Source organism: Arabidopsis lyrata (assembly GCF_000004255.2).
Source record: "Arabidopsis lyrata subsp. lyrata unplaced genomic scaffold ARALYscaffold_4, whole genome shotgun sequence".
Classification (NCBI taxonomy): Eukaryota; Viridiplantae; Streptophyta; class Magnoliopsida; order Brassicales; family Brassicaceae; genus Arabidopsis; species Arabidopsis lyrata.
The window spans coordinates 21010367-21028724 of NW_003302552.1; the positions used below are offsets into that span (position 1 = coordinate 21010367).

Consider the following 18358-nt stretch of genomic DNA (forward strand, 5'->3'; position numbering starts at 1 on the left):
ATGCTTCTTCAATAGAAGATATTATTTCATGTCTTGTTCTTACGTGGTCGATTAGGTTATTTTGTAATTCTATGCAATTGCTCTTTTAAAAGTACATTACTGTATATGAGTATATCGTGAGTATCTAAACCAATAAAAATTGATTTCATGAATTTGGTTCTCTTATTCATCATTAATATATTTGATAAGTATGCAAAGCAAAGAGAATTACTGTTGTAGCTTTTAACTGGCCACGTGATGGGAACGTGTCAAAGAATCTAATTCAACTTATTTTAATGATGTGAGAGAGTGAGAGAAATCACAAAAACAATACGACAAATACGATGCAACATTTGACAGATGTGCAAGAAAAGCTAGTGGTTTTTATGGACGTTAGACTTTTATTTATTTTTTTTTTTTGGTAACAATGTTAAGTATTTATGGACGTTAGACTTAAATTATTGTTTTGGTAATTCAACTTCGTATTCTTTTGTCCTCGTTCAATAAAGTTTTCACATTCTTATATGGTTGTTTTTGTAATAAGGAAATAACAACTAATATGGATTCTTATATTTCATAAAATATATATATATATATATATATGGATTCCTATATGAGGAGCTTTAAACTTAGCCAATAGCCATTATAATTGAACTTAGTTTTGTCTCTTTCTTTTGTAATTGAACATCATCAATCCTTAGATTTACTACAAAGACATCTCTCTTTCTTACGTCACAGAAATCTTAAACACATGTCCTTGACTGACAAACGTTCCGTACAGACAAGAAGACAGGAATAATTAGCCAAAAATATATAAATATTAGAAAAAGAAAAATAATAATGCCTCCTAAGATTTGTATCAGTCATCCACAGGCTCTTTTGATCATCTGAGTGAGATTTCTACTTTCCACAACCAAACGTGTGTGATCATCAATCAATCAATTAGTTGCTAAGTAGAAACAGAGCATTTCAAGACTTGAATATGCTACTGAGCCGGGTCTAATGGCTTTTTCGCCTCATCTATTTCTTATTCATGTGTCTTCTCAGGCTTTGTAATGTGAGTCTCTGCACCGCTAGGTCCAAGAGATTCGTCTTTGGTCTCAACAATCTCCATGCTCGCGGTTCTGCTCTTTCTGTTCCTCCTCTCCTGCCAAAACATGAAGATTTTGTTTGCTTTATGAATACAGAAACATATATATAACATTTGTTACAGCTTTGGACCATCAAGTGATAAAAGATTTTAGTACCTTGTGAAAAGTGTGTTCATCGGATTCAAGCATCCGAGCTATCTGACTCATTCTAGGACGTTTCTCTGCTTCAGGATCAACACATCTAAGGGAAACCAAAAGTGCACGTTTCAAAGCACTTTTACTAGGTCGAGGTTCAAGTTTTGGATCCACAACTTCCTCTGCTCTTCTTGTTCCAACCATCATCTTTAGCCATTCAACAAGATTCACCTGCCAATATACAAACCCATTCAATATATAAAACTTTTTTCGATACGTTAACGAAAGCAAGACCAATTAACTAAGCCTCACCTCATTAGCAGGACGTCCATAATCAACTGGATCTCGTCCAGTTACAGCTTCAAGAAGCAAGACACCAAAGCTATATATATCACTCTTTTCGTTTAACAGACCTGTATTAGCATATTCTGGTGCTACATATCTGAAAACAATAATAAAGAAAAAAACATCCATGATTTCTTTGTAAGGACATCATCTGAGAAGATAATAATAACCATAATGGCCTAAGGAGGGTACAACGCTTCTGGACTTTACCCAAAGGTACCCATGACTCTGGTAGTGATGTGACTCTCACCCGAGTCCAAGAGCTTGGCTAACCCCAAAGTCAGAGAGTTTTGCATTAAACTCATCATCAATCAATATATTACTTGCTCTTATGTCTCTGTGGACCACTTTTGGTTCTATTGCTTCATGTAAGTAAGCAAGCCTGTAAAGTTGTACAAATTGCAGACCCTTTTAATATTCAAGCATTGAACATATCCAACAATAGCTAAACTGTTTCAAACCACTTACGCTTGTGCAGTACCAGTAATGATCTTAATCCGTGCCTCCCAAGTGAGATTTCCATGTTGCCGCATTGCTCCATGTAGCCATTGTTCTAAGTTACCACTATTAACATACTCATAAACAAGCATCCTGCATTCATCATCATATTTAGATAAAAGTACGATCATTTTGCTCCAGCAGTAGAAGTATGTTCAAAATAATAAAAGAAAAGTGAGACTCACCGATGAACTCCCTCTATGCAATATCCTAAAAGCCTAACAAGATTCTTGTGTCGTACATGACCAATAGCCTCAACTTCTACCCGAAATTCCTTCTCAGCTTGCCCTCTAAAGACCAATATTGGAAAAGGATTATTAAGGAAAGGAAACATAGTATTCACAAACATTTGATATACCAGTTGAAAACTTACAGATTGTTCAGAAGCTTCTTCACAGCAACCTCGGTACCATTAACAAGTTTACCCCTATAAACTACTCCATAACCACCCTCTCCAAGCACATTCACTGCAGCAAAACGGTTGGTAGCTAGCTCAAGATCCCTAAGAGTAAACCAGTGTCCCCAACCAAGATGGGATATTTCTGGTAAACCAACCAAAGGAGATGCTGTTACAGGTCCTCCTCCATACAGTCTGCCAGCACTTCCAAAGCCTCCTTCTTCACCAGAATGAGAACTACAAGCTCTCTCATGGTGATTGACAGAGCTACACTGACTCAAAGTATCATTATCGCTAGACTTGGTTCTTCCCAAGTGAGACATCATCGTTTTTCCGGTGGATTTATCATTCATTTCTATATATAAACTTTCAGGGTGAGGATTCTGAACACCAGCCCTGTCGACTCTGATATCTTTGGACACGTGTGGGATTTGGTTGAAAGGAAACTTGCTTGAAGATCTTCTAGATTTCCGGCGGAATGTGATCCATAGAGACAAGATGCAGAGAATCATAACTATGAATACTCCAACTACCAAACATACCCATACCCACAACTTCAACCCCTTTAAACCAAAAAATGATATCTTCTTGGACATTTCAGCGTTTAACGAACTCTCAGGTGACATCTCTGGTCCTGTATCTAGCTGCCAAAAACCTTCTTTTTTTGCTTCTCTTAACACTTCACTATAACTACCTACACAATAAATGACTGTCTCACATTAAACACTTGCATACATCACACAAAGACTAAAAAGATATCTTTCAAACTTCTCATTTGACATTTATCCATAACCAACACAGAAACAGTAGAAGCAATGGAAGATAACTCAATCTGATGTCAAATGAAAGAATCTAATAGATGTGAGTAAGAAAAAAAAACGCACACTTTCCATTGGTATAAGTAAAAAATATCGGCATATCAACAAACAAGTTATGGGCATTACGTGTCCCCACAAAAGATGGGAGCTTGAAGAAACAAGCGAATCTCGGCTTTTAAAAAATCATCGAAAAAAGCATCACTTAACTTTGAAGCAAGAGACAATTTACAGAGAATCAATCACATAATGCCATCGAAAGAAAACATTCAGGGTAAGCATGAAGAAATTACCTTAGTATGTTGGGAGAGAGACTAAAGCTTTGCCCTTTTGATTTATATCTTCATCTTAGAACAGAACAGAAGAAACAATGATGAAGAAAAAAAAGGCTCTATTTTTTTTTTATCTGTTTCAGAAGCAAACCAGAGAAAGAAAGATAGTGAAATAAAACAAGAGTAACTTTAATTGGCATAGATTTACCAATAATGAATTGGAGGAGATTTTGAGCTAAACAGAGCTAAAATTCACCAACCCAGAAGTAGGAACTCGATTCAGGGTTATGGTTAAAAGCTAAAAAATGATAATAGAACAAGGAAGTGTGTGTGTGTATAAAAATTAACACAGTAATGGGTTAATGGGAAGAAAAAAAAAAAAGTTTGGTGAAAAAATGGTTTAGCTTTGTTTGCAATGGAGGAAACAAGAGAGAGAGAGAGGGAGAGAGAGAAGAAGTGAGCAGTGAAGGGAAAGCAAAGACAGTGGATTTGTCAACTGTGACATTTATAGCTACTTGAATAATCATTAAAAAAAGATATTTTTTACAAATTTTGTTTTTAGTTATCTATAAATGAATAAAAATTATTTCATAAAAAAATAAAATGAAGTGGGTAGAGATAGATAGATAGGGGAGGGAATTCCCAAACACAGGCTTTGGAATTTTTAGGTCAATATTATTCTCACTCTTCAATATACCTTTTTTTCTTCCTTTCACATGTCTAGTTTTGGATTCTATCAAAATTTACAATTTTATTTTTCTGTACTACAAATACTATTTAATAAGCTTATTGAAGACTTTATATATTGGTATTATAAATTTGGTCGAGGAGAATAATATATAGCATTCAAATGCACATTTAGAGAAATTTATGTCTTTGTTTTGGGGAATGTTACAACTCATAAGTCATATGTAAGAAACCAATGTGCCTTTCTTGGAGAAAATGAATTCATATGAGATAGAGATTTAAAAGCCTTTGATGGAGGCTTTACTTGAAGCATAACTTTTGGATAAAGTTTTATGCCAAAAGATTAATAAATCTTATCAGCTTTTAAACATAATCATATTCGTTTTATGTTTTAATAAAGATGATTTTGGATATGGTAAGTCCCTAATAATTTATACTACAAACGTTTGCACTAGCATGTTGGTCGTTGTGTGATTGGTCGATGGTGGGTGGGGTTACAGGCTAAGGCCAAGGTTTTGCAGAGGAAGAATGGCCAATTTTTCTGAATATTGTTGTTGCTGCCATGTGATCACGTGCTTCTCACGTGTCTTACACCTCCTTTCAGCTAGATTCGTCCTCAAGTGTTATTCTCCCAAAGTTATGTGATTCGTTTTTAGAAAAAAATATGTGATGGAACGTCAGAAAAGAATGATTACTCTTAATCAAATTATTGATACTAGATTTCTATTATTTCTCCATGTGTGCAATTTAGTTATGCTATTATTGACGCCCATATGTCAAATTTCCTTTTACACCAAAAAAAAAAAAAAGACTAGTGATATATATAGTGAACCCATATGGGGTGATTGCGCAAGTTGACAAGTGTCGTTAGAATCTGATCATAAATTCAAAAATAGTAGCACTTCAAATCGATTTAATTGATATACAAAAAATATGATATAGAGTAAGATGGAAAACAAATTAGATTCAATGAACTAACAACTAACATTGAACTTAGCTACTCTAAACAACGTAGTTGAAAATTACTGCTTGAATCCTTTGATTTGTCTGCCATCATATCTAGAATTCTCAAGGCATTCTCACTAGAAGTATGCGAGTTTGAAACTCCAAAACATTGGTGAATCCCAAAACAGAAAACTCTGATTGGTGTATCCATTTTATACATTCAAAAGTGTACTTTCTTCGATCTCATCGTTTAGCATAATTGAACACTTGAACTCCATAAACATATAGAAAAACAATGCAAACAGATTAAATAAAAAAAGTCACATATAGGTAAGCTTCACTCGAAGAGTTTTAGTGTTTTTAAATTTTAATATATAAATAATTATTGAAAGGAAATCCAATTGTCGTATATACTATATTGTATACACTCGTATTTGTATATTGCGTTTCCTTTCTGTAACACTTTATAGGAAAAGATATAAAGATGGATTAAAGAAGAAAAGTTTATCTTTCGTGTGATTCATCAATTTTCATGTTTCTGCTTTCAAACTTTTCTCCTTTGCATTGCTTGACCACAAAAAAGACATAAGCATTCACAACGGCTATTTGAGACCGACAATTACGACTTCGTTTCAAAGGTCAACAACAGTAAGCATATGAACACATTCTCTATTTCCGTTGTAGTTTCGACCTCCGAGTCTCAATAATTAAACATCGTTTCTAGTTCCGTTTTATAACATTTATGTGAAGAAACACATATAAAAAGATACGAAAAATGAAACATGTACTATGTTGTACTATGTTTTTATCTTCGTCTACAACAACACTTACTTAAAATATATATAAAAAAAACTAGTGTTGAGCCCGTGCTATGCACGGGTACTGACTGTGATATAATCATAGAAGTATATATATATATATATCAAAATTGGACTCGGAAAAGTTGTGCATGCCAAGTATGAGTATAGTGAAAACGTTGATGGTTTTGTAAGAGTTATAGTTACTTTTCAATATATTGTTGTCTTTGACAGTGCAGTCAAAAGCTGGAGAAGACAAATTAAAAAAAACATAAAAAATGGGAGTTTTAATGAACTCCACCAATGCTATGTCACAACACAATTCGAGAACCTTTTATCAATGCAAAAATTCTATGATGTTGTCTTAATGAATTGCTTTTGTTTTGTGCTTCTCTTTTTTCCTGTAGCTCCACTTTAAATAGTCTCTTCAAACTCTTGTCCTTCTGAATTCACCAAAGCATAGCATCTCTGATGACAATAAACCAAAATCATTTAATTAGTATATTTAAGAACAATGAACACATCAAGATTCAAAGAAAGTTGATTGTACTGTGTTTGTTGTTGCTTTAAGGTGCAGGTTCTCTGTTGTAAGCGTTCCCTTTATTCCATAAAATGGTTCTTGTTCAAAAAAAAAAAATTCAAGAAAGTGTGAGAAGATAAACCAAGTAAAATGCAACAAATCTAGAAAGCATTAAGCATACCCAAAGATTCAATGATATCATACCCACGTATTTGTGTCTACTCACCTATGTTGTAGTATGTTTACTAGAAATCATTAAGCATAGCCAAAGATTCAATAAATAATGACTTATTTGTGTCTACTCACCTATGTTGTACTATGTTTTTATCTTCGTCTACAACAACACTTACTTAAAATATAAAAAAAATGTAACAATTTACTGCTAAAAAAGAAGCTTAGAGTTCTAATACACAAACTGTTACTGAGGTGAAGAATCATATATAATTTATCAAACCCAACTTTAATTATCAACAACACATCAAAGAAGTATCCAAAGACAATCCAAAGACACACATTTACAACAACAAAAACAAAAAGTCTTAAAACACACATTTACATATATTTTTTCCTCTTACTTTAATCACAGTGACAAATTTCTCAGCTATAATTGTAGGAATTTGACATAGCAGGAAAACTTTAAACAAAACTTCATGTAAATATGTCTTCATATATATTGTGGACTAGTTGATGTTTACGTTTGATACAATTACTTTATAAGGAATACAACAAATAAGAAAGGCTCCATGGCCCAATGGATAAGGCGCTGGTCTACGAAACCAGAGATTCTGGGTTCGATCCCCAGTGGAGTCGTTGGTTTTTTTCCATTTTTGCTTTACACGTCACTTCACACGTGTGAGGCGGTTTAATTTGGTCCGACATTAATAATTATTTTTTCCCAAAGTAATATTTGAAAAATTTCCTGACCTCTCAACGAAAATTGAATATTTGGAATCTCAGAGGAACAGTATAGAAAAATCGAATTTTTCGCATTGGAAGCTTGGAGCTTTTCATGTCATGGCCTTGAACTTCTTCTCCACTTCTCTTCACCCAATTTCAAACCCATCTTCTTCCTCTCGATCCAAACAGAGACATCATCATCTCCTTCTGCAACTCTCTTCTCCTCCAGCAACACGCGTCCGTTCTGAGCGGAGCGAAATCGGCGTCACTGACAACAACGATTCTTCTTCTTCTTCTTCTTCTTTCTCCGGTACATGATCCAAAAAAGTTTCGATCTTTTTGCTTGATTTCTATGTAGTAGAAATGTGAAAGTTTCATCTTTTGAGCTCTGATTACCATCGAATTCGTTTCCTTGTAGGTTCTTCTTCTTCTTCGTCATCAGTACGCACGCAACTAGATCTCCTTGAACAGCTAACTTCAACAAGTGATGGTACATGACTTGCTCTTTTCTCTTAGAATTGGGTTTTGATTAGAATCGTAGAATAATCACCTGGGGTTTATATCAATCATCAGGGTACTTGAGTGATGCTGGTGGCTCAAGAGGAATCACAATTCGTAACCAATTGGCTGGACTTGTTGGTGACAGAGACGACGATTTCACCATTCCCTTAGGCAAGAACTTAAAGAAAGTGAGTCCTAAATTCTTAACCATTTCTCAGAAAAGGAACATTAAGAGACAGAGCTACCTTAATGAGGTCTCTCAGAGGAATGATTCTGTTTTCTTTGCTACTATCGGTGCCTTTGTAATCCTTCCGCCTTTGGTCATTCTAGCTATTGCTATCTTAACTGGCTATGTTCAACTCTTCCCTTAAGTATGAATTTATATACAACTGCATATAGCAGAAGGAGTTGCTTGTAATCAGAAATCAGATTGTCCAATGATAAATATAGGTTGATCTTTTCTTTGAAATCTTGGTACAATGTGTTACTTGTTGTTTGAATAGGATTACACTAAAGAATAAAAGAAAATAGGTTCTTCATGTGTTATCCTGTGTACAGTTACTTTGTGTTTATAATACATGAGGTTATATGTCCGCACACTTTGTGGGTGTAAACCCTAGCCTAGACATCTTTGTATCATAGAGTATATGGAAATTCTGTTGTTGGTAGTTTCCGATGATCGAGAATGTAGATTTAGGAGTTCCTAGAATTGCCAAGCAAACCAAATCCTCACTCAACCAAATGAAGGAGTTCTCAGCAGGGAAATTCCAAACTGCGCCGTCTGCAAATGCAATCCCGAGCTCCGGCAGATGGATGTTGTTCTCTTCTATGCCAGATACGTTGAAGCAAGGATCAAGGACCGGGAAATCTCTAAACACCAGGTAGTTCTCTTTCATTTTCTCTGCAAACTTGTTTTTTATGATCTCATATGCAGGTTCTGCGAAATAGCTTAAGGTTGTCCCAGAATCAATGATGGTTCCACCAGCACCATCTGGTGAGATATTCCATGTTTCTTCAGGTATGTCCAGAGCTTCGCCGCCGACTAGAATGGATTTGATCTGTATATAGTAAAACGTCTCCACAGAATTCTCCTTCCCGTTCACAAAAGAAGTGAAGTTCAGATTTGTGTGGTTCAGCAAATCTTTGTCTTCTCCAAATATCAACTTGCTGCTTACATTGGTGTCGCTGTTTCTATCGACAAGACAATAGGAAAAGGAATGGCCATAGAGAGACTGAAGCTGAGAAGAAAACGAAAGAGGTCCTCTCCCTAACCCAAGCAGACCTGAAGCACCACTGAAGAGACCTCGGTTCCAATGACCACACCCAAACATCATATTTTCCACCTTATACTCTGAACTTCTTCCCTCAGTGGTCGTGAGATTAACGGTGAAGGTCTCAACCGCGAAATCTCCAGTTGTGTTCGATCTGTCTCCATACCAGTAGAAATAAGGGCACGATTGGTTATCTGATTTGCACTGTACTGGAGGCTCGGGTGATGAGATGAGGCTGCATCTAGGGTCATTGCATGTTATGTTCTTGAATGAAGCGGACGTTTTCGGGTCATAAAACGCTTCGTTTTGGTGGAAACAGTCGTAGCAAGGAAGGCATTGGAGCCAGTTTAAGTCACTCCCTGTGTCAAGAATCAATGAGAAGTGTTTTGGTGGTGTGCCCACAAGCACGTCCATGAAGTATTCACCAGAACCAAGCGTCATACCGGACTCAAGTGTTGCTATCAGCTTCCCCGGTGAAACCTCTGGAGCTCCCACCAAAGAAATATCTGAAGTAATCTTCTTCTTAACCTTCTCGTTTCTCTGTTTCTTCGATTTCTTAAACCGTGCGTGAAGCGTCTGAATTCTTGTGAGGTCTTGAATTTGAAGATCAACAACTGAGTGTGTTGTTCTCTTTGTTTCTTGTTTAATCTCCCTGCGCCTTAAATGAAGCTTCACCGATTCTCTGGTATGTTCCTTGGCAGGATCATGTTCCTTGGAGGAGAAACCACAATCGTTGCTTGTGGAAGAAGAGACAGAACCGAAACGCATCGTATCTTGGGAATTAAAGCCGTAAAGGGATGAAGAGTTATGATCATGTTTCCTGGAAAGAGTTCTACAGTCGCCGGAAAATGGTGAGACAGAGAACAAAATCAGGCCAAGAATTATACTGAGTTTGGTCGACATTAAGCTAGTGAGATTACTAATAAGAAAAACATTCAAGAATAAGGAAGAAAAGAAAAGGAGAAGAGAGACCTATGTATTTGAGTTAAGGACAAAAAAGAGGAGCCTAACATAAAAAGAGTAGGATTTTGTGAAAGTCAATGGAATCGAAACCAAATACATTTTATATTAAAATTACTATTCGATATCTATTTGACTGAGACAGAAAGCCATATCATACCAGAAAGCAAGAAAACAATCGCAGGAAACATTTTAAGAAATAATAGAATATTGTAGGTGGTGGTCTTCTCTTCAGTGAGACTGGTTCAAGGTGGTGGTCTTCTCCCGTTTAATAGTATTTGGTAGTACTACAAAAGTAAAACTCCAGGTAATAATTTTTAAACGAACTTTTACTATGAAAAACAACATGATTTCCACTGTAGTATTCAACTAAATTTTTGATTAAATACGCTCGCATCTAGGTTTAAGTTGTATACGTATTTTTATATTTAACTAGATTTTGTGGTGTGTATAGGCTCTTAAGCAATACTAGTTACATAATTAGCTCAAAAGCCACATCTATAATGCGACTTTTTAATTAATTTAAAGATCAAATAGATTATTATACTTTAATTGACTGTAGAAGAGTCTTTCTAAGTGTGTTTGACTGTGATAAACCACATATAAACTTATTCAAATTCTCTATTTAAAATAAAATAAAAAGGGTAGAGGGAACAAGAACGGAGAACCTATGTTGGAAATGCCCCAAATCTTTGGAAAACTTGAAAGTAGAAAAGTTATTGTTTTCCTTTGCACCACTATTCTTGTATTGTAAACACAAATACTTTAATTAATTATTCTGAAAGAAATGATCTAAAAAAATAGTCACATATATTCATTAGATTTTTATTTTACTATATTAGTCAATTTTGTTTTCCTACCATTCATATTTTACACACATCAAAAAAAAAGTCCTAGGACAATGAGGAATTCAGAAAGGCTGCCTTTCAGAAATTTTATGTTTATATGAATCAAGTAGTTTATTAAATAATTAAACGCTTAAAATCTAAGATGATTATTTATAAAATGAAATCAATAAAAGATCAAGTTCAGAAAAATGTACAGTATGTTGTTTTACTTGGATGTATTTTTGTAAATAAAGCAAAAGATTCGAATTTGACTTTCAGAGTTATACTGTGTAAGTGTAACGTATTCCTAACCATATTGTAATGAACAAACTGACTAGCATTCAATTTGTTATAATCCCAACCAAAACATTTTATTTTTAAGTGTGCACGTAATTCCAATATATTTTCATGTCCAGGGGCGGATCTACGGCTTGAGTGGGGTGGGCACGTGCCCTACACTCTTTTTTTTTGAAGTAATTTTGATTAAGATACTTAAATACTACATTAACAAAACAAAGAAGACATTAAAATGTCATATTAACTCAATTGAAACAACAAATGTGCCCTGAGGCCACGTAAATATTAACAAATTGAAACGTTAGTTATGAGATATGAGGCATAATCGGCTTAAATTACTTCTAGACGATTGTTTAGTTTACTTTTTCAATACGTAATTATTTGTAAAATAAATAAATGAGATAGTGATGAAAAACTTTAAAGCATAGAAGAAAATAGAATAAATTTATATAAAAAAAATTTACACTATATTTTTTTTGATAAAATTATTTTATAATATTGTGCCCCACACTATAATAAGTTCTGGATCCGCCCCTGTTCATGTCTATCTTTCAAATCTACTTTTCATATTCAATAAACAAACGCTACATGTGTTTTTTTTTTACAAACGCTACATGTGTTTTTTTTTTTTGACAAACGCTACATGTGTTTTTTTTTCATGTATTTTTTTTTTAAAAAAAATCTGTGCCTCTGTGGTGTTATATTGTAGCCGATTAGTTTGACGTTAAAAATGTGGTAAAACTGTAGCCAAATTGCTTGTTTTTCTAATGTGAAAGCATTATGAATCATTAAGACAACTATTGAGAACAAATCGATCAATACAAATAACAAAGTAAAACATATACATAAAGCAACGAGATTATACTGAGTCCGATTTTTTCTATAAGCCTAATCGATGACACAAATAATTATAAAAGTATCTGACGAAAAGACGGTAAACAATATCAAATAATAAGTAATCCTATGATAAAGAAAAAAAATTAAACACCATTTTTAGTCCCGTTAGTTTTTATTAGTTTTGTGGTTTACTATGAAAACAAGAAACTCTCTATCGCATGAGTAAAGTGTTACCACCAATCAAACCTTCTAATTGATGGTTTTAAGATGATCTCTAAACTTTGATCTTGACCATAACGGTGTGACCTAATTATCTACAGCTACCAAAACTTTTCTTAAAATACAATTTATGCACCTATATGATTGTTACGGGGTCAGAAGAAATCATAAGTGTGGAGGTGCAACCACCAGAACTACGTACATTATTAAAGTCTACAATTATACATCTCTTCTACATGTGCCGTTTCATTTATTACCTCACCACCCACTTTTCTCACTATAACAATAATTTAATACCCCCTTTTCGACCGACTTCCAGTCTTCCACACTATTGCTTCGTTTTTTGTCTTCTCCATATTTCACTTATTTGTGTCTTCTCACCTATGTTATTGCAGACTTATCATCTTGCATTCATGTGGCGTAACAAAGCAGAATTATCACCTTGCACTGATGTGGTATTTCACTAATACTATTACTGTCACGTCTACTAAAATTCAACCAAATTTGAATGTGGTATGTAATGTAGGGTTGTGAAACGTTAGTGTTAATTTTACCAATATAATGAATATATAGCTAATTTCTATACATGACTGCTTTTTTAGGTAGATATCTGTTAATGAGCGCACTAAGCATGCATGCATTATAGATCATGCATACACCCACCAAACTTCTAATTCAATAAATACTTCCAAATCTGTCTCATTTTTGGGTTCTTTAATCAAATTTAAATAGAGGTTATGAACCAAAAAAATAAAAACAGACTCAAATAAAGAAATAAAGATCAGATATCTTAAATCTTATGTTCCTAATAAAAACAATTCATTCTGTACCACCGAATTCGAAATTTCGAATAACTTATAGTACACTGAAATTAACCCAATTCATATAAAATAATTCGTACATATCTAATATTTTAGTTTATTAAATACTACATGTTATGTATATATACTGAATGAAATTCCTAGGTACCATCGCCGCATGCTAAACAAATTGTTGGCATGGCAACACATTATTTGTCACCATCAATATTATGCATTATTTTGATCACTCTTGTCTCCATCGCCGGAGCAAAAGTCCCGGCGATTATAGTCTTCGGTGACTCTTCCGTAGATTCCGGCAATAACAACTTCATATCAACAATGGCCAGAGCCAATTTCGAGCCTTATGGTCGTGACTTCCCGGGCGGCCGCGCAACCGGCCGTTTTTGTAATGGCCGTCTCTCCTCTGATTTCACTTCCGAGGCTTATGGCCTTAAACCGACCATACCAGCCTACCTTGATCCGTCCTATAATATCTCTGATTTTGCTACCGGAGTTTGCTTTGCCTCCGCCGGCACTGGTTATGATAATTCCACAGCCGATGTGCTTGTAAGTCCACCATTCAACTAAAAACACCTAATTCCGATTGTTTCTTGCATAACAAGAAACATCGAGATGACTTTCTCGTTTGATATTTTTAGGGCGTGATTCCGTTATGGAAAGAGGTCGAGTACTTCAAGGAATACCAAGGTAACCTTTACGCCTATCTCGGCCATCGGAGAGCTGCCAAAATCATCAGAGAATCTCTGTACTTAGTCAGCATAGGAACCAATGATTTCCTTGAGAACTACTACACATTACCGGACAGGAGATCTCAATTCAGCATCAGTCAGTACCAAGACTTCCTGATCGAGATCGCCGAGGTGTTCTTGAAGGATCTTTACAGACTCGGAGCTCGGAAAATGTCTTTCACCGGAATCTCGCCTATGGGATGTCTACCACTGGAGAGAGTGACGAATCTTGATGACCCTTTTAGCTGTGCTCGGAGTTATAATGATTTGGCTGTCGATTTCAATGGGAGATTGAGAAGATTGGTGACGAAATTGAATAGAGAGCTTACTCGAATAAAGATATATTTCGCTAATCCTTACGATATCATGTGGGATATTGTTGCCAAACCTAATCTTTACGGTCTAGAGATATCTAGTTCTGCCTGTTGCGGTACGGGATTGTTCGAGATGGGATTTCTTTGCGGCCAGGACAATCCGTTAACTTGCAGTGATGCCAATAAGTTCGTTTTCTGGGACGCATTTCACCCGACCGAGAAGACTAATCAGATTGTGTCTGATCACTTCTCCAAGCATCTTAAGAATCTGTTTCATTGATCCTAAATTCCTATATAATTTCTTTATCAGTACATTTACAATAGTTAAATTCAATGTCAAACATTTTAAGCTTCGAATAGGTGTGAAGAGTGCAGAGGATTGATCAAATAAAGATGGAAAAAGAGCAGAGAGATTACTTGTTTCTTGAGCAAGAAGTATCAGACAAAACTTTTCCTCTAGCGTGTTAAGAATTCTTTTTTAGTAATTTCGTCTTAGATATGATTTTTATTATTTTTGTCGAGAGGAAATACATTACTTCCTAATGACATATGATGCAAACTATGGATCAAAAATATAAAAACTGTAATTACTCATTACAGATATATCATTCATTATTATCTTTAAAAAAAACAATGGTTTGTTTTATCTTTTATACAAAGCTCATAAAAGAAAAATTATTACTAGGGTTTAGTGTTGCCATCTATAACAGATCTAAGTTCATCCCAACTTGCTGAGTCTCCTATGAAATCTCCACCGTTGCCGTTCCAGAAACTCAGGAGGTTATTATCATTACAAGTATATGTCGGTTGATTAAAACCAACCATATGTTGGTTCCAATAAGGATTCTGTGGCTGAGGAAGCGGCGGCTCGTGCGACAAGTGCTCTACGATACGGTGGCTCGTGTGGTCGGAATCTAAGCTGCTGGTCTTAGAACAAGAGTCGGTTAAGGTGATAACCGGTTTTCGGTTTGGTGGTACGATGGTTGGATTTCTTTGAGATGTGACTCGTTTGAAGATTCTGCAAAGTGTCCATACCTCCTGTGGAAACAAGACAGACCCATTCAATTAAATTCCAACTGTAATAATATCTGAAAGCAATTTATGAATGCGTGATGCATTTTTGTTATATTGTGATATGATTACTTAAACTTTATAAAGAAAATTCAAAAAAAAACATAACTGTCTATTAATTACCATTGACCCAATGAAAAGAAAAAGTCTCAATTTTACTAAGAGAATCCGATTCGAACAACAATAGTTACTAGCTAGAATGCCTTTTAAGTTTATAGGAAACTACATTAGCCAATTGATGATTTTCTAGTGGCTATAATTTTGTTTAATGAAACCAAATGATATCAATTTTTATTAGATGAACACATTTGACCTAATGTAAAATCCACAGAACAGTTGTGTAGGAAACAAAGTTGAGATTATCGTGAACTTTATTACATATCTCAAAGACGACTAGCTGTCATGATTCTTTTTTTTTAAGTCTACTCTGCAGGTCTAGTTTTAACAAGAAGTTGGGTCCATTTTGTGGAAAGAAAATATGTGATGTGGCTATCTTGTATGGAAATGTGCATTCGTGACTGACTTTTAAAGCATTTAACACCACGAATATTAGAAACTTGTCTCACTAAAAATGGACAAGATGGGTTAGTCTGATGCGTACCGGTTTGTTATTTGTTCAAAAAACAATTTGGATTAGTTATGACGAAATTATATGATTCAAAAAAACAACTCACTGCTTGTTGAGCTGGAGAGTCGGTTTTTGTGGTGGAGGGGAGGCGGAATTCATGCATCATCCAATCGGTTTTGGTTCCTTTACCGGCTGAACCAAGATAGTAAACCAGAGATTTCTTGAGACCAACACAGTCAAGATTGGAGTAAACCGGTTTATCAATACCAGTGGCTTTCCAGAAACCAGAACCGGTGACTCGGTTTGGTCTAACGCTATTCCTGTATTTCCTGCCTCTCATGCAGAAGAAGTACCACTCCTTTTCTCCGACGCTGCTCACTCCTAATATATATAATCCACAGTAAATGCTCATATTAATTTCGTGGGAAATTATTTGTAGAAAATGAAAACTAAGAAAAAGAACACAATAACTCCTAATAGTAACAATTTGCCTTTCATTACATAGTACGTGTTCTATATCTTCATGCAATGATAAAAACACACTATATGCGTATATAAAGATATTTGACAAAAAAAAAAAAAAAAAAAGATATTTGACATGATCTTCGTATGGATGGTCCCATATCTTTTAGTATATGCAAGTATAATTGTATCCTATAAAACCAGTTTTTTTTTTCTTTCAAATATACATACGTATGTATAGTGTTTCATTTCAGATTATGATTTCTATGGTTTGTTCGGTACAATTTAGATCGATTATTCTTAACTATATTTTTATGGTTTGGTTCGATACTAAAAATTGGATCGTTTTTCCTCAGATATAATTTTTTGGTATCGTTTTGATTCGAACAAGATCAAATTGGACATCCCTAGTTACTTGATAATCAGTAGAAAAGGAAATAAAAACAGCTATATTTTATGAAATGATCATAATATACGATGCTGATTTTCATAAAATTAAAGGATGATCAAATAATTAAAAAGACTTACTTGGAAGATCCCAAGGATCGTACTTATAGATATCGATCTGTTTGATAAGTTCGAGTTTGATGGTTTTGTTCTCTACTTTTCTTCGAAGGTAGTACCCTAAAAGTTCCTCGTCCGTCGGATGAAATCTGAATCCAGGAAGTGGTGCTTCGTCTTCTTCATGATCCTTACCCAAGTTACCTTCGCCACTCATCTTCACTACATCGATCTCTTTTATACACCAATCAAGTCATTCTGTATAAAAAGTTCTCTATGCATATATATATAGGTAAATCTTTATCTATTTAATGATTATTTATGTGCCCGTTTAATTGGTGCTTGGTCAATTACGAATGACTTTGACTATTATTATGCACACAAGATTTTATAGACTTTCCCAAGTATTAAAATCTTTTACGGGTATTATTTAATAATTTGTTTATTTAATAAAGATTTCTTTTAGAAGAATGAATTCATCCATCTTTCTTATGGTCTTTGTGATTTAATAACAAAATATTTGTATCTTGAATACGATAGTGTTCTGTAATTTATTGTCACCCTTAACTAGTGTGTTTTATGTAACTAGAGAATCTGAAACCTCAGAACCTAAACTTATTTAGGTCTTGTTTGAATGACATGGATACTCTGCTTCTAAACCTATAGTTGATGACTTGATGTTATTTGGTTGTGAATTTTAAAGATATTTCTTAAAAGTATGTAACAAAACAATAAAAGGTGTTTTATATATAGTTTAATAATTTTGATATTGGTGGGCTAGAATGTTATGCAGAAAAGTCTTTTTTTTTTTTGGTGAAACGAGGGGAGACAGTGTCTCCCCGTATTATTCAAAACAAACTAAAAGAAATTACAAACGTACATTCCGTGGTCGTGTAGACCCACTAACATCCTCTAACATGATGGAATTCACACATTCCGGTGGCGACTCGAACATATGAAAACCTAGAGGAAGTGAAAACGCATAGTTCGCTAATCCATCTGCTAGACGATTAGCCTCCCTATACACATGAGTAACCCGGACTATCCAGTCCTTTGCGAAGAAGCCATAGCACAAACGTACTAGGAAGGATAGCTCAGGGAGTTGGTGTGGTGGGTTCGCGGTTAACATTGGATTTTGTTCCGCACCTATGGCAGAGCTTTGGGGAGTTTATTATGGGCTGTTTATTGCGTGGGAGCGTCGAGCTACACGTGTGGAGCTTGAAGTGGACTCTCAAATTGTGGTTGGTTTTCTTACGACAGGGATAAGTTATGCAGAAAAGTCTAGGACAATGGAAACTAATTAACTCATTTATTGCAACTAATTTTATATAATTGAAATTCAAACATGTCGTTATCGGTAGTTGTTACGTATAATACACTAACTACATCAGATTATCAATAAACTGTAAATTCAATACATACGTATAGGTGAAGTCACGTGGTTTGACCATGTTATAATTTTCCAAAATATTGAAAAGATATTAAAATAAGATTCTCATTGGAACCAAAAGATAACTTTTATAATGCCTCCTTTGTAGACTGATTAAACTAGTTTGATAGCCGGGGAGCCAAACAAAAATGTAGATGGTAGACCAAATCAATA

The 18358-nt window shown here is 34.8% G+C and overlaps 5 protein-coding genes and 1 non-coding gene across 6 annotated transcripts; 3 read left to right on the plus strand and 3 right to left on the minus strand.

Annotated features, from left to right (window-relative positions):
• Nucleotides 1–616: 616 nt before the first annotated feature.
• On the minus strand, nucleotides 617–4004 carry LOC9316081 (probable receptor-like protein kinase At2g42960). Its single transcript, XM_021029660.1, is given in 9 exon segments — nucleotides 617–1126; nucleotides 1227–1436; nucleotides 1518–1647; nucleotides 1761–1825; nucleotides 1827–1932; nucleotides 2019–2141; nucleotides 2234–2338; nucleotides 2422–3139; nucleotides 3554–4004. Coding segments are annotated over 8 exon segments (1509 nt in total). The 5' UTR covers nucleotides 3072–3139; nucleotides 3554–4004; the 3' UTR covers nucleotides 617–1006.
• A 3214-nt stretch (nucleotides 4005–7218) lies between these two features.
• TRNAR-ACG lies at nucleotides 7219–7291 on the plus strand. The gene has a single exon. It is a non-coding gene; the product is annotated as a tRNA-Arg (tRNA).
• A 98-nt stretch (nucleotides 7292–7389) lies between these two features.
• On the plus strand, nucleotides 7390–8350 carry LOC9317949. The gene is made up of 3 exons (XM_002879968.2): nucleotides 7390–7688; nucleotides 7797–7868; nucleotides 7952–8350. Exons 1-3 carry the CDS (start codon nucleotides 7496–7498, stop codon nucleotides 8248–8250), a joined length of 564 nt encoding a protein of 187 aa, XP_002880014.1. The 5' UTR covers nucleotides 7390–7495; the 3' UTR covers nucleotides 8251–8350.
• A 91-nt stretch (nucleotides 8351–8441) lies between these two features.
• On the minus strand, nucleotides 8442–10365 carry LOC9316082 (aspartic proteinase CDR1). Its single transcript, XM_002881837.2, has one exon. It carries the CDS (start codon nucleotides 10051–10053, stop codon nucleotides 8464–8466), a length of 1590 nt encoding a protein of 529 aa, XP_002881883.1. The 5' UTR covers nucleotides 10054–10365; the 3' UTR covers nucleotides 8442–8463.
• Nucleotides 10366–13184: 2819 nt separating this feature from the next.
• On the plus strand, nucleotides 13185–14588 carry LOC9317950 (GDSL esterase/lipase At2g42990). The gene is made up of 2 exons (XM_002879969.2): nucleotides 13185–13657; nucleotides 13750–14588. Exons 1-2 carry the CDS (start codon nucleotides 13289–13291, stop codon nucleotides 14431–14433), a joined length of 1053 nt encoding a protein of 350 aa, XP_002880015.1. The 5' UTR covers nucleotides 13185–13288; the 3' UTR covers nucleotides 14434–14588.
• Nucleotides 14589–14678: 90 nt separating this feature from the next.
• Nucleotides 14679–17047, minus strand: LOC9316083 (transcription factor JUNGBRUNNEN 1). The gene is made up of 3 exons (XM_002881838.2): nucleotides 16783–17047; nucleotides 15899–16173; nucleotides 14679–15191 (listed from the first exon to the last, which is right to left on the minus strand). Exons 1-3 carry the CDS (start codon nucleotides 16970–16972, stop codon nucleotides 14835–14837), a joined length of 822 nt encoding a protein of 273 aa, XP_002881884.1. The 5' UTR covers nucleotides 16973–17047; the 3' UTR covers nucleotides 14679–14834.
• Nucleotides 17048–18358: the final 1311 nt, after the last annotated feature.